The sequence below is a fragment of the Phocoena sinus genome, chromosome 8, assembly GCF_008692025.1.
Source record: "Phocoena sinus isolate mPhoSin1 chromosome 8, mPhoSin1.pri, whole genome shotgun sequence".
Classification (NCBI taxonomy): Eukaryota; Metazoa; Chordata; class Mammalia; order Artiodactyla; family Phocoenidae; genus Phocoena; species Phocoena sinus.
In genome coordinates this window covers 26,115,911-26,130,965 of record NC_045770.1, presented here as the reverse complement: position 1 = coordinate 26,130,965, position 15,055 = coordinate 26,115,911, and the positions used below count along the sequence as shown (strand labels likewise).

At 33.3% G+C, this 15,055-nt stretch overlaps 1 protein-coding gene across 2 annotated transcripts in view; it reads left to right on the top strand.

Moving 5' to 3' along the window:
• CWF19L2 (CWF19 like cell cycle control factor 2) overlaps window positions 1–15,055 on the top strand; it is a 250,268-nt gene that overhangs the window by 178,115 nt on the left and 57,098 nt on the right. For both annotated transcript variants that reach the window (XM_032640618.1, XM_032640619.1), the window contains exon 13: window positions 3,664–3,876. In XM_032640618.1, coding sequence (XP_032496509.1) covers window positions 3,664–3,876 — 213 coding nt within the window. The remainder of the gene's footprint in view (window positions 1–3,663; window positions 3,877–15,055) is intronic.

Below are 15,055 nucleotides of genomic sequence, written 5' to 3'. Positions count from 1 at the left end.
GGGAATTATTGTTCTGGGATAGATGAGTATCATATTTCAGTTGTGTTGAAGAATCATTCAGACTTAATTTGGAAGACTGTCCCCTATTTAAGTCAAAAACTATGAATAGATCAGAGAAGTTCAGCAGCATTCATGGAACATAGATTTAAAAAATAGAAATACTGTCTTCTGTTTTCAACTGATTTTATTTGAATTGAATATATTCCCTGACAAGTTATGAACTGATTTTTAATAACAATATTTTTAACAATATATCATATGAAAGTAAAGTTACATGTAGAAGTACATATTCTGCTCACTAATGTATTTTAGAAAAGATAAATACCCATCAGATATCTGTATTCTCTTTTAATATGTACCTTAACTTGATTGGTTATGTTTATTCTGGATGAAATTTAAGGTTTCTTCTAATTCTTTATTCTGCTTCATAGACTATATTCACAGTATTCCCTTTCTATGTTTTAAAGATGGGTTTCTTAAGTGAGAGAGGCTCACTATATGCCGGGCACTCTCAGTTTTACAATCGAACTTGATTCCTGGCTCTGTCTCTTAATAATTATGTGATTTTGATTAAGTTATTTAGTCTCTCTTAGCCTCAGTTTTTTAATATCAAGTGAGAATGACAATTCCTATGTTGTAGAGGTATTTGGCTGAGAGGATACTTAAAGTTTCTATTAATATCTAGCATATAGTTAGTCACTATTTTCATGAAAATTTTAGTGACCAGTTTGGACATTTTTCAAAATTTGATATATTATGGTTGAGATAAAGGTCTGAAGTTAAAATAATAATTTGTAAGTCAGGAGACTACATATAAATAGACAAACCTGAGGAATAGAGAGATAATCAAGGATTAATAAAGAGAAAAGGTAGAAGATAAAAATTAATTCCTGAAGCTAATGTGCTCTGAGAAATACCTTACTGATAATAATCTTTTTGCCTGATTCTATCAATAATGACATTTTAGAAATTTTCTTCTGTTTACATTTAGTTTTACTTCTCTTCTTTTTCTAGTTTTTTAAGTTGGAAGATGACATCATTGATTTAAGGCCTCTCTTGTTTTCTAATATAAGTGGTTAGTTCTGTAATTGTCCTTCTAGGTACTGCATTCACAGTACACCACAAATTCTCACATGTCCTGTTTTTGTTTTATTATAGTTCAAAAAACTTTCTAATTTTATTTTTTTGATGATCCGTGGGTTATTTGGAAGTACACTATTTAATTTTCGCATACTTGACTATTTTCCATATATCTTTCTGTTGGGATTTCTAGTCTAATTCCATTGTTTTCAGTGCACATACTCTATGTTACTTGAATCCTTTTAAATTTATTGAGAGTTTGTTTTAAGTCTGAGAATGCCGTCTGTCTTGGTAAATGTTCTCTGTGCACTTGAGAAGAATGTTTATTCTGCTGATACAATTTCTGTTGGATACAATTTCTGTCAGTGTTGGTTACGTCAGATTGGTTGATAGTTTGTTCAAGTCTTCTATTGCCTATTGATTTTCTATTTGTTTTATCAATTGTAGAGAGAGTGGCATTTGAATTTCTGACTACAGTTATGGGTTTGTCTATTTCTCCTACAGTTCTGTCAAGTTTTTGCTTCATATATTTTGAAACTATTATTAGGTACATAAACTTTAGGATTGTTTTGTCCTCCTGATGCTGTAAGTCTTTTATTATTATGAAATGATCTTCTTTATCCTTCGTAATATTCTTTGCTTTGAAATCTACTTTCTCTGACAGGAGTACAGGCACTCTGGCTTTCTTCATATCTATTTTAAGTATCTGGTAAGATCAAAACAGTCATTTTCTTTTTGGTATTTAGTAGACTAAGTAGAACTTAGTCTAATGGAAGAAAAACATAAGTTAATGAGCTGTTTTGATACAGTGTGGTCCTCATGAAACTGATGTGAGTATAGTACTGAAGGAGCTTGGACGATCTAGAAAAGTTCTTTCATGCAGGTGACAACTAAATCTAAACCTCAGATTAAAAAATGAGTAGGGGTAGGAATGGCAAAATTGAGGGCAGAACTACTCAGAGAGCAATATGTGCAAAGCCTGAAGGTATCAGTACTTTTGGGGACTAAAGTAGGGTGGCAAAGTGTAGAGTTTGAGTAGGGATGTGATCACATGTGACCGAGGTGACTCACATTTATGAGTTCTTATTGTGTGCCAGGCATGTGTTGTAAGGATGAAGAAAGATAACCCTATTAGATGGGTAATATTGTTATAGCCATTGTAAAATGAGGAAATAAAACATAGAGAGAACGCAGAGAGATTAAGTAACTGCCCAAGATTATACAGACAGGAGATAGAATTTTACCATGGTCATTCTGACTATAGAGCCCAAGCTCTTAACCATTTTACCGTTCTGTGTCTATGACTTAGTAGGCCAAACAACAGTTTGAACTTGATCCTGTTCACAATGTAGAGCTCTTTGAGGACTTTAAGTAGGGACATAAATAAAATAAGTAAATAAAATTTTTGTTTTAAAAACATCACCCTGGCTACAGTTTATGTTGGGGGAGGTATAGAGAAGGTGCCTTGAGATACAGTTGAAAAATGTTTTATGTTCTATGTGGAGTGGATGCTAATTTTTTTTTTTTTCATAGATGAGGTTCTGGGATTTATTTTTTAATAAAAATAAACTTTTAATTCCTAATTTAAATAAATTAGGAGTTTGGGTTTAACAGATACACACTACTATATACAAAACAGACAAACAAGGACCTACTGATAAGCACAGGGAACTACACTCAGCATCCTGCAATAACCTATAATGGAAAAGAATCTGAAAACACACACACACACACACACACATATACATACACATACATATACATATTTATTTACACATATATATAACTGAATCACCCTGCTGCACACCCAAAACCAACACAACATTGCAAACCAACCACACCTCAATAAGATAAATAAATAAATAAACTTTTAACAGAAGTTTTTAGCATTATCACAACACCATTATCACACACACACAAATTAACAGTATTTCTTGATACTGTCAGTGGCTGTTAGCCAAAGACAACCAGGGGCACACAGAGTTAAACAAGTTGGGTTTATTACTTATTGCAGCAAGGCAGAATGCACACCATGTTGAATTGCTCAGTATTTCAGTAAAAGGGTGTTAGAAAAGACTTATTAAAGAATTTGGTTTTGTACACATGAAACTTATATAGTTTTTTAAATCATTGTTACCTCAATAAAAACAAATGAAAAAGAAAATTATTTTTAAAAGAGAAAGGGGAACATGGCTCTCAATGCTCTCAATATACATATTAGCAAATTGGCTTGTAAGTTTAATAGAGTGTATGCTAATTTTAAAGTGAAGGTTGTTCTTAACCTCTCTGTTGTTCAAGTTCCTCATCTATTAAATAAAAATGATAATGGTTCCCTCATCATAGGAGTATAAAACAATCAAATTGCATAGAACTGCACATAGTAAATACTCAGTAAACTTTAGCTATGATGATGATAATAACTTGATCCTTGCAGGTCAAGCTTAAATTTTAATCATGTTTTCTTTTTTCTTTTAATGTAAGAGTTTTATCACAGGACTTACAGATATGACTTCAGTATGCCACAATACAATAAACTGAATTAACTACTACCTTCTCCCCACTACTATTATTTTGCTTTTTCAGTGTATGGGAAAAACAGATGGAGACTATTATACTCTGGATGACATGTTTGTCTCCAGAGCAGCTGATAGAGAATGTTTTGGTGAAGAGGAAGAGAATCAGAGGAAAAAAGCTATTGCTGAGCACCGGAGACTTGCTGCACTAATGGAAAACTGTCTGTACTGTTTTGACAGCTCTCAATTTCCCAAGCACCTTATTGTTGCAATAGGTGTTAAGGTAAGAAATATAACGTTTATTGCCCTAAGGAAACGATTCAGTGGTATATGTAAATTTGCCTATTTCTTCATAAGATTCTAAGAAATCTGTCTTGTCTCATTCTGTTTCAAATATTTTCTTTTCTAAGTTCCCATGATTCTCAGAATCTTTTTAGAGCGAGTATAAATATCTAAATGATATGAAGCTCCCATTTTGTGTAATTCTTCTCTGTAGAGAGGCAGCATTGAGTAGTACTCAGGCCCTAGACTTTGGAACCAGACCACCTGGATTCAAATTCTTGCTCTGCCATTTACCATCTATGTGATCTTATTTTCATGATTGGCACTTGATTCTCAGTATTAAAATCACTTCAGAGCTACTTAGTCTAACTTTTGCTTCTTCCTTTACTTTCTCATAGAACCTTTTTGTATCTTTATAGAATATCTCATAATTTGAAGAAGTTTATTGTACAGTTGTTGCTTGGTATCCACGGGAGATTGGTTCCAGCAGTCTCTCTATACCAAAATCCACAGATGCTCAAGTCCCATAGTCACCCATCTATCTGCAATTCCACATCTGTGGATTCAGCCAACCCTGGATCATATAGTACCACAGTATTTATTGAAAAAGGTCCATGTAGAATTGGACCCACGCAGTTCAAACCCATGTTGTTCAAGGGTCAACTGTAGTTTGTTTTACTTGTTGAGTGTCTCCCCCAGTAGTCTGTAAGTGCTCTGACAGCATAGATAACTTTCACTCATCATTGTATACCACACATGTATCCCATTATATACCAAGCATGTATGTTTATAGTCACTTCTTTCAATAAATGTTAATACTCACTTATTTAATAGTCACTAATAATAGTCACTTATTTCAGTATTTGGCAGTTTAATTCTTTTTTTAACATCTTTATTGGAGTATAATTGCGTTACAGTGGTGTTTTAGCTTCTGCTTTATAACAAAGTGAATCAGTTATACATATACATATGTTCCCATATCTCTCCCCTTTTGTGTCTCCCTCCCTCCCACCCTCCCTATCCCACCCCTCTAGGTGGTCAAAAACCACCTAGCTGATCTCCCTGTGCTATGCGGCTGCTTCCCACTAGCTATCTATTTTACATTTGGTAGTGTATATATGTCAATGCCACTCTCTCACTTTGTCACAGTTTACCCGTCCCCCTCCAACTATCCTCAACTCCATGCTCTAGTAGGTCTTTGTCTTTATTCCTGCCTTACCCTTAGGTTCTTCATGACCTTTTTTTTTTCTCTTAGATTCCACATATATGTGTTAGCATACAGTTTTTGTTTTTCTCTTTCTGACTTACTTCACTCTGTATGACAGACTCTAGGTCCATCCACCTCATTACAAATAACTCAATTTTGTTTCTTTTTATGGCTGAGTAATATTCCATTGTATATATGTGCCACATCTTCTTTACCATTCATCTGTTGATGGACACTTAGGTTGCTTCCATGTCCTGGCTATGGTAAATAGAGCTGCAATGAACATTTTGGTACATGACTCTTTTTGAATTATGGTTTTCTCAGGACATATGCCCAGTAGTGGGATTGCTGGGTCGTATGGTAGTTCTATTTGTAGTTTTTAAGGAATTATTTTTTAAGGAATTATAAAGCAATTATACTGTTCTCCATAGTGGCTGTCTCAATTTATATTCCCACCAGCAGTGCAAGAGTGTTCCCTTTTCTTCACACCCTCTCCAGCATTTATTGTTTCTAAATTTTTTGATGATGGCCATTCTGACCAGTGTGAGATGATATCTCACTGTAGTTTTGATTTGCATTTCTCTAATTATTAATGATGTTGAGCATTCTTCCATGTGTTTGTTGTCAATCTGTATATCTTCTTTGGAGAAATGTCTATTTAGGTCTTCTGCCCATTTTTGGATTGGGTTGTTTGTTTTTATGTTATTGAGCTGCATGAGCTGCTTGTAAATTTTGGAGATTAATCCTTTGTCAGTTGCAAATAATTTCTCCCATTCTGAGGGTTGTCTTTTGGTCTTGTTTATGGTTTCCTTTGCTGTGCAAGAGCTTTTAAGTTTCATTTGGTTCCATTTGTTTATTTTTGTTTTTATTTCCATTTCTCTAGGAGGTGGGTCAAAAAGGACCTTGCTGTGATTTATGTCATAGAGTGTTCTGCCTGTGTTTTCCTCTAAGAGTTTATCTGATAGTCTCTGGCCTTACATTTAGGTCTTTAATCCATTTTGAGTTTATTTTTGTGTATGGTGTTAGGGAGTGTTCTAATTTCATACTTTTACATGTACCTGTCCTGTTTTCCCAGCACCACTTATTGAAGAGGCTGTCTTTTCTCCACTGTATATTCTTGCCTCCTTTATCAAAAATAAGGTGACCATATTTGCGTGGGTTTATCTCTGGCTTTCTCTCCTGTTCCATTGATCTATATTTCTGTTTTTGTGCCAGTACCATACTGTCTTGATTACTGTAGCTTTGTAGTATAGTCTGAAGTCAGGGAGCCTGATTCCTCCAGCTCCATTTTTCATTCTCAAGATTGCTTTGGCTATTTGGGGTCTTTTGTGTTTCCATACAAATTGTGCCACTCTTATTCAACATAGTTTTGGAAGTTCTAGCCACAGCAATCAGAGAAGAAAAAGAAATAAAAGGAATCCAAATCAGAAAAGAAGTAAAGCTGTCACTGTTTACAGATGACATGATACTCTACATAGAGAATCCTAAAGATGCTACCAGAAAACTCCTAGAGCTAACCAATGTATTTAGTAAAGTAGCAGGATACAAAATTTATGCACAGAAATCCCTTGCATTCCTATACACTAATGATGAAAAATCTGAAATTGAAATCAAGAAAACACTCCCATTTACCATTGCAACAAAAAGAATAAAATATCTAGGAATAAACCTACCTAAGGAGACAAAAGACCTGTATGCAGAAAATTATAAGACACTGATGAAAGAAATTAAAGATGATACAAATACATGGAGAGATATACCATGTTCTTGGATGGGAAGAATCAACATTGTGAAAATGACTCTACTACCCAAAGCAATCTACAGTTTCAGTGCAATCCCTAATTCTTATATTAAGTAAATAATTATTGTGTACCTGATGTATGTCAGAACCTCAGTAGTCACTGGGGAAAAGTAGAAAATCAGATGTACTTGTGGAGCTTGTATTCTAGTGAAATAGAGCAGAGAATAAAAAATGTAATGATTGCCCTGATTTAAAAGAAAGTGTTGTTATGAAGCAGATATAGAAAGCAAATGTGATAAAATAATGGGAGAGTATTTTTTGAGAAGGTGGTGTAGAAGGCTTCTCTGAGGAGGTATTTTAGTAAAGGTATGAAAGATGAGAAGAAGCAAGCAACATGAAGATATGAATGAATAATGTTTCAGAAAGATATCAGTGAGTGAAAAGCCTTGAGGAGGAAGTACGGCAGGCATTTATGGGACAGAAAAAGGATCAGTGTAGCTGGAATGGAGTGAGTGAGAAAAAGTGGTAGGAGAGGAAGTTCAATTAATGCTAGTTTCAAGGACTAATAGTTTGGGGAGTATACATATACATATTAATTAATTTGTTTGTTGTATATACATACTTATACACACACACAAGCACCTGTGTAGCCAAAGAACTGTCATTGACTTTTCCATTCCAATTCTAGACTTTAATATCTTTAGGTCATTAAGACAGTCAGTTTATCTGTTTGGATTTTGGTTTCTTTATTTCCTTACCCTTCCATTTCTTTTTCTTTCTTTTCCTCTAGACTTTATCAAAAAGTAAAAGTAAAAAATTCCATTCAGAATTTAATCAATCAAAAACCCCACCTTAATCACTTACTTGTATTACTTTTTCTATGTTCTTTTCTAGATTGTTACATAAACATTCACATTTTCATAATTATGACATTATATATAAATATTTCATTCCCCTTTCATCTAGTCCCTACCTTTAAAAAATGTATGAATAAATTAAACATAAAGTAACACAAAGTTTTCAGTAATTCTTTACAAGAAGTTTGGGTTTTTTTCAATGACTTCATTTTCTCTATTGCACTGAAGACAGGCCAGGTCCAGGGGAGGCCCAGAGGTGTGAAGTGTACAAACCTTTTTTTAGCCTCCTGCTTTATAGTCGGTGTCCCAAAGTAGGCATTTCTCAATTAACTAGTGAAGGAAACTGTTGGCCAGTAAAGAGACATTTTCTATTTCTTCAACTCATACATTATTTCATACATTTCTTTTCCTATTCTTCTCAGTTTTCCTCTTCTGCTGTGAGGTAATCCACATTTTTCCAATTAGAGATTTGTAAAGGTATTAAATCTTCTTTTGCCTTTAACTTACTGAGCATTGGCTGATGTTTCTTCCCTCTCAGACTAGTCGTTTCATTCTGATTTCATTTTAATACCATTTGAATCTCTTTTCTTGGTCTATGCTTTATTATGCTATCTTAGCTTTAATAACTGCTATCTAGCTTCAGCCTTTCATCCGTGAATATTTTAATATAGAAATGTTTGAAATATTGGTTCGAAGGAATTTCATCTATTTGCTATATATAATATCTGACTGCTTATCCCATCTATTGTAGCTAATAGGTTATTTTATTAATCTGAATAAACAGTAAGAAATTATTCCTTTTAGTTGTTACCTCAGTTAATTATATATGAGTTTCTAAAGAATTACTTTGCATTAAGTAGTAATAATTAACAGTATTCTAAAGCAGTTCAGCAATTCTCACTCAGCTTGAATTTCTAATACTTAAAGTTAATGTCATAAATCCAAATGTATTTATGAAGCTATGTGAGTACTCATTAGAGTCAGACAGTTATGTAAGTTTCTGATCATAAATTGTCCCTGCCTTCTCCCTCTTTTTTAAAAATAAAAGTTATCTCTCCCCTTCTTGTCTTAACACTATCCTTTACTTAAAAGAAAAAAAAAAAGTACTTTGATTTTTAGAGCAGTTTTAGATTTACAGAAAAATTGTAAGGCAGTATAGAGTTCCATATACCCTGTGCCCAGTTTCATCTATTATTTCCATCTTAACATTAGTATAGTAAAATTGTTACATCTAATGAATCAGTACTGTTTTTTGTTTGTTTTACTTAATATAGTTGATATACAATATTATGTTAATTTCAGGTGTACTACGTAATGATTTGACATTTGCATACATTATGAAATGATCACCATGAAAAGTCTAGTAACCATCAGTCCCCATACAAAGTTATTACAATATTACTGACCATATTCCTTATGCTGTATATTACACCCCCATGACTTACTTATTTTGTAACTGGAGTTTTAATACTTTTTCATCCCCTTCACCTATTTCACACCTCCATCCCCAAACACTTGCCTCTGCCAGCCACCCATTTGTTCTCTGTATCTATGAGTCTGTTTTTGTTTCATTATGTTTGTTCATTTGTTTTGTTTTTCTGATTTCACGCATATGTGAGATGATATGGTATTTATCTTTCTCTGTCTAACTTATTTCACTTAGCATTTCAATCTGTAGCATTGCAAATGCCAAGATTTCATTTTCATTATGGCTGAGTTATACTTCACTGTATATATGGTACATATATATATATACACACACACACACACACGTATATATACACACAAAGATATATACCATATCTCCTTTATCCATTCGTCTATTGAAGAACACTTAGGTTTCTTCTGTATCTTGGCTATTGTAAGTAATGCTGCAATGAACGTTGATATGCATATATCTTTTTGAATTAGCGTTCTGTTTTTTTTAGGTAAATACTCAGAAGTGAAATTGCTGGATCATATGGCAGTTTTATTTTTAATTTTTTGAGGAAGCTCCACACTGTGTTCCATAGTGCCTGCACCAATTTATATTCCCACCAACAGTGTAGCAGGGTCACCTCTTGTCCACATCCTCACCAACACTTGCTATTTGTTTTTTTGATGATAGCCATTCTGCCAGGTATGAGGTGGCATCTCATTGTGGTTTTGATTTGCACATCCCTCATTGTTAGTGATATTGAGCATCTTTTCATGTGTCTGTTGGCCATCTGTATATCTTCTTTGGAAAAATTTCTGTTCGGTCCTCTGCCCATTTTTTAATCGGTTGTTTTTTTGGTCTTGAGTTATATGACTTCTTTTGTATATTTTGGATATTAACCCCTTATCTATCATTTGCAAGTATTTTCTCCGATTCAGTAGGCTGCCTTTTCATTTTGTTGATGATTTCTTTCACTATGTAAAAGCTTTTTAGTTCGACGTAATCCCATTTATTTATTTTTGCTTCTGTTTCCCTTACTCGAGGAGACATATGCAAAAAAATGTTGCTAAGATCAATTTCAAAGAGTATACTACCTATAGTTTTCTCTAGAAGTTTTCTGGTTTCAGGTCTTACATTTAAATCTTTAATCCATTTTGAATTTTTTTAATATGGTGTGAGAAAGTAGTCTAGATTGATTCTTTTGCGTGTACCTATCCAGTTTTCCCAACACCATTTATTGAAGAGGCTATCTTTTCCCTTTTGTATATTCTTGCTTCTTTTGTTGTAGATTAATTGAACATGTAAGCATGGGTTTATTTCTGGGCTCTCTATTCTGTTTCATTGATCTATGTGTCTGTTTTTAATGCCAGTACCATTCTGTTTTGATTACTATAGCTTTGTAGTATAATTTGAAATCAGGAAGTGTGATACCTCCAACTTTGTTCATCTTTCTCAAGATTGTTTTGGCTGTTCAGGGTCTTTTGTATTTTTATACAAATTTTAGAATTATTTGTTCTAGTTCTGTGAAATATGCCAATGGTATTTTGATAGGGATTACATTGAATCTCCAGGTTGCCTTGGGTAGTATGGTCATTTTAAACGATATTACTTCTTCCAGTCTATGAACACAGAATTTCTTTCTATTTATTTTTGTCATCTTCATTTTCTTTCATCGATATCTTATACTTTTCAGAGTACAACTTGTTTACCTTCTTGGTAAGATTTATTTGTAGGTATTTTGTTCTTTTTGATGCAACTGTAAATGAGACTGTTTTCTTAATTTTTTCTTTCTGATTGTTTGTTATTAGTGTATAAAAATGCCACAGACTTCTGTGTATTAATTTTGTATCCTGCAACTTTTCTGAATTCACTTATTAGTTCTAATAGTATTTTTGGTAGCATCTTGAGGACTTTCTATATATAGTATCATGTCATCTGCAGTGAGTTTTACTTCTTCCTTTCCAGTTTAGATTCCTTTTATTTCTTTTACTTGTCTGATTGCTGTGGCTAAATACAAGTGGCAAGAGTTGGCTTCCTTTTCTTTTTCTTTCATTTATTTGTTATTTTTTAATTGAAATATAGTTGATTTACAATATTATGTTAGTTCCAGGTTTATAACATAGTGATTCAGTATTTATATAGATTATACTCCATTTAAAGTTATTACAAAATAATAGCTATATGTCCCTGTGCTGTACAGTACAGCCTTGTTGCTTATTTATTTTATACATAGAAGTTTGTATCTCTTAAACCCCTGTCCTTATTTTCCCCTCCCCCACCCCTCTCTCCACTGGTAACCACTAGCTTGTTCTCTGTATTTGTTTTATTTTATTCATTTGCTTATTTTATTTTATTTTTTGATTCCACATATAAGTGATAACATACAGTGTTTGTATTTCTTTGTCTGACTTATTTCACTAAGCATTATACCTCTTAGATCCATCCACATTGTTACAATTGGCAGAATTCATTCTTTTACTATGGCTGAGTAATATTCCATTGTGTGTGTGTGTGTGTGTGTGTGTGTGTGTGTGTGTGTGTATTACATCTTCTTTATCTATTCATCTGTTGATGGACACTTAGGTTGCTTCCATATCATGGCTATTGTAAATAATACTGCTGTGAACATTGGGGTGATGTGTCTTTTCAATTATTGTTTTCATTTTCTTCAGATGTATACCTGGGAGGGGAACTGCTGGATCGTATGATAGTTCTATATTTAGTTTTTTGCAGAACCTCCATACTGTCTTCTGTAGTGACTTCCAATTTACATTCCCAACAACAGTGTACAGGGTTTCCTTTTCTCCACATCCTTGTCAACATTTGTTATTTATAGACTTTTTGATGATAGCCATTCTCACAGATGTGAGGTAATATCTTTGGCTTTGATTTGCATTTCTCTGATGGTTAGAAATGTTGAGCAACTTTTCATGTGCCTATTAGCCATCTGTATATCTTCCTTGGAAAAATATCTATTCTAGTTTCTGCCCATTTTTCAATTGGGTTATTTGGTTTTTTGATATTGAATTTTATGAGCTGTTTATATATTTTGGATGTTAACCCCTTATTGGTCATATGATTTGCAAATATTTTCTCCCATTCAGTAGGTTGTCTTTTCATTTTGTGGATGGTGTCTTTTGCTGTGCAAAAGCTTTTAAGTTTAATTAGGTCCCATTTGTTTATTTTTTATTTTGTTTCTTTTGCCTTAGGAGACTGATGTGAAAACATAACACCATGATTTTTGTCACAGAGTGTTCTGCCTATAGTGTTCTTCTAGGAGTTTTACGAGTTAATTTTTGCATATGGTGTGAGAAACTGTTCTAATTTTATTCTTTTACATGTAGCTGGTCAGTTTTCCCAGCACCCCTTATTGAGGAGACTGTCTTTTCCTTTGTATATTCTTGCCTCCTTTGCCATAGATTAATTGACCATAGGTTCATGAGTTTATTCCTGGGCTTTCTGTTCTACTTAATTGATCTCTGTGTCTGTTTTTGTGCCAGTACCATACTGTTGTGATTTTACTGTAGCTTTGTAGTATCAGCTGAACTCAGGGAGTGTGATACCTGCAGTTGTTCTTTTTTTCTTAAGATTGCTTTAGCTATTCAGGGTCTTTTATTCTGTGAAAAATATCATGGTTATTTTAATATGGGTTGTATTAAACTTGTAGATTGCTTTGAGTAATATGGACATTTTAACCGTGTTATTTCTTCCAATCCATGAATACAGGATATCTCTCCATTTCTTTGTATCATCAGTTCCCTTCATTAGTGTCTTATAGTTTTCAGAGTATAGGTCTTTCACATGATTAGTTAAGTTTATTTCTAGGTGTTTTCTTCTTTTTGATGCAATTTTATATGGGATTTGATTTCTTGCCTTTTCTGATAATTTACTATTAATGTATAGAAAAACAATAGATTTCTGTATATTAATCTTTTATCCTGCAACTTTACTGAATTCATTTATTTGTTATAGTAGTTTTTTGTAGCATCTTTAGGATTTGATATGTATAGTATCATGTCATCTGCAAACAGTGACAGTTTTACTTCTTTTTAATTTGCAGTCTTTTTTTGTCTTTTTCTTCTCTGCTGTCGCTAAACACAGATGGTGAGAGTGGGCATCCTTTTTATTCCTGATCTTAGAGGAAATGCTTTCAACTTTTCACTGTTGAGTATAATGTTGGCTGTGAGTTTTTCATGTATGGCTGTATTATATTGGTGTATGTTCTCTGTATACCCACTTTGTTGAGTTTTTGTTATAAATGGGTCTTGAATTTTGTCTAAAGCTTTTTCTGCATTTATGGAGATGATCATATGATTTATACTCTTCAGTTTTTTTATGTGGTGTATCGTGTTGCATCAAATACAATTTTTTGTTTCCTCACTTTCAGTGTGTATGTCTTTAGATCTGAAGTGAATCTCTTGGAAGCAGCATATGTATCATTCTTGTTTTTTTTACCAAATTAGCTGCTCTGTGTCTTTGTTGCTATTTTGTTAATTGTATTCCTGTTGTTTTTATAGTTCTTCTTCATTCCTTTCTTCTCCTTTTGCTCTCTTTCCTTGTGATTTGATGACTGTCTTTAGGGTTACATTTGGATTTCTTTTTCTTTTTTGTGTATCTATTACTGGTTTTTGATTTTTTTAGTTACCATGATGTTCATATGTAGCAACATACATATTTGCATATATATATATATAATCTTTATTTTAAATTAATGATCTGTTAAGTTTATACTCATTCTAACCACACTACATTTTACTGCCCTCCCCCCAACATTTAATGTTTTTGTTGTCATATTTTACATCTTTCTGTTTTGTGTATCCCTTAACTACTTATTGCAGGTATGGATAATTTTTTTACTTTTATCTCTTAACCTTCCTATTAGCTTTGTAAGTGGTTGATCTACTACGTTTAATGTATGTTTGCCTTTCCCAGTGAGACTTTTCTTTCCATAATTTTCTTACTTCTAGTTATGGCCTTTTCTTTTCTCCTTAGAGAAGTCTTTTTATCATTTCTTGTAAAGCCAGTTTAGTGCTGAACTCTTCCAGCTTTTGCTTATCTTTAAAATGCTTTAACTCTCCTTCAGACCTGAATGATGACATCGCCAAGTAGAGTATTGTTGGTTGTAGGTTTTTCTTTTCATCACTTTAAAGATATCATGCCATTCCCTTCTGGCCTGCAATTTCTGCTGAAAAGTCAGCTGATAGCCTTATGGGAGTTACCTTATATGTAACTAGTTGCTTTTCTCTTGCTGCTCTTAAGATTCTCTCTTCGTCTTTAATTTTTGCAATTTTAATTATAATGTGTCATGGTGTAGACACATTGGGTTCATCTTGTTTGGAAGTCTCCATAGCTTCCTATACCTATATCTGTTTCCTTCTTAAGGTTAGGGAAATTTTCAGCCATAATTTCATTGAATACATTTTCTACCCCTTTTTCTTTCTCTTCTCCTTCTGGGACCCCTATAATGTGAATATTAGTATGCTTGATGTTGTCTCAGAGGTCTTTCTCAATCTGCCCTCATTTTTAAAACCCTTTTTTTTGTTATTGTTCAGCTTGAGTGATTTCCACTACCCTGTCTTCCAGATCTTCCAGATCTCTGATCAATTCCTCTGTATCAGTTCCTCTGAATCAATCTACTGTTGATTTGTTCTAGTATATATTTTTCTTTTAGTTCTTGTATTCTTTAGTTCTCTTTGGTTCTTCTTTGTATTTTCTAACTCTTTTCTGAAATTGTCAATGTGTTCATTCCTTTCTCTCCCAAGTTCAGTTAACATATTTATGATCATTATCTTGAATTCTTTATTGGGTCAATTGCTTATCTTTGTTTAGTTGCTTTTCTTTTTTTTCCCTGAGGTTATGTCTTGTTCCTTCACTTGGAACATTTCCTTCATCTCCTCATTTTACCCAATTCTGTGTTTTCTCACTCGGTGTTAAGTATGTCAGTTACTTCTCCCCATC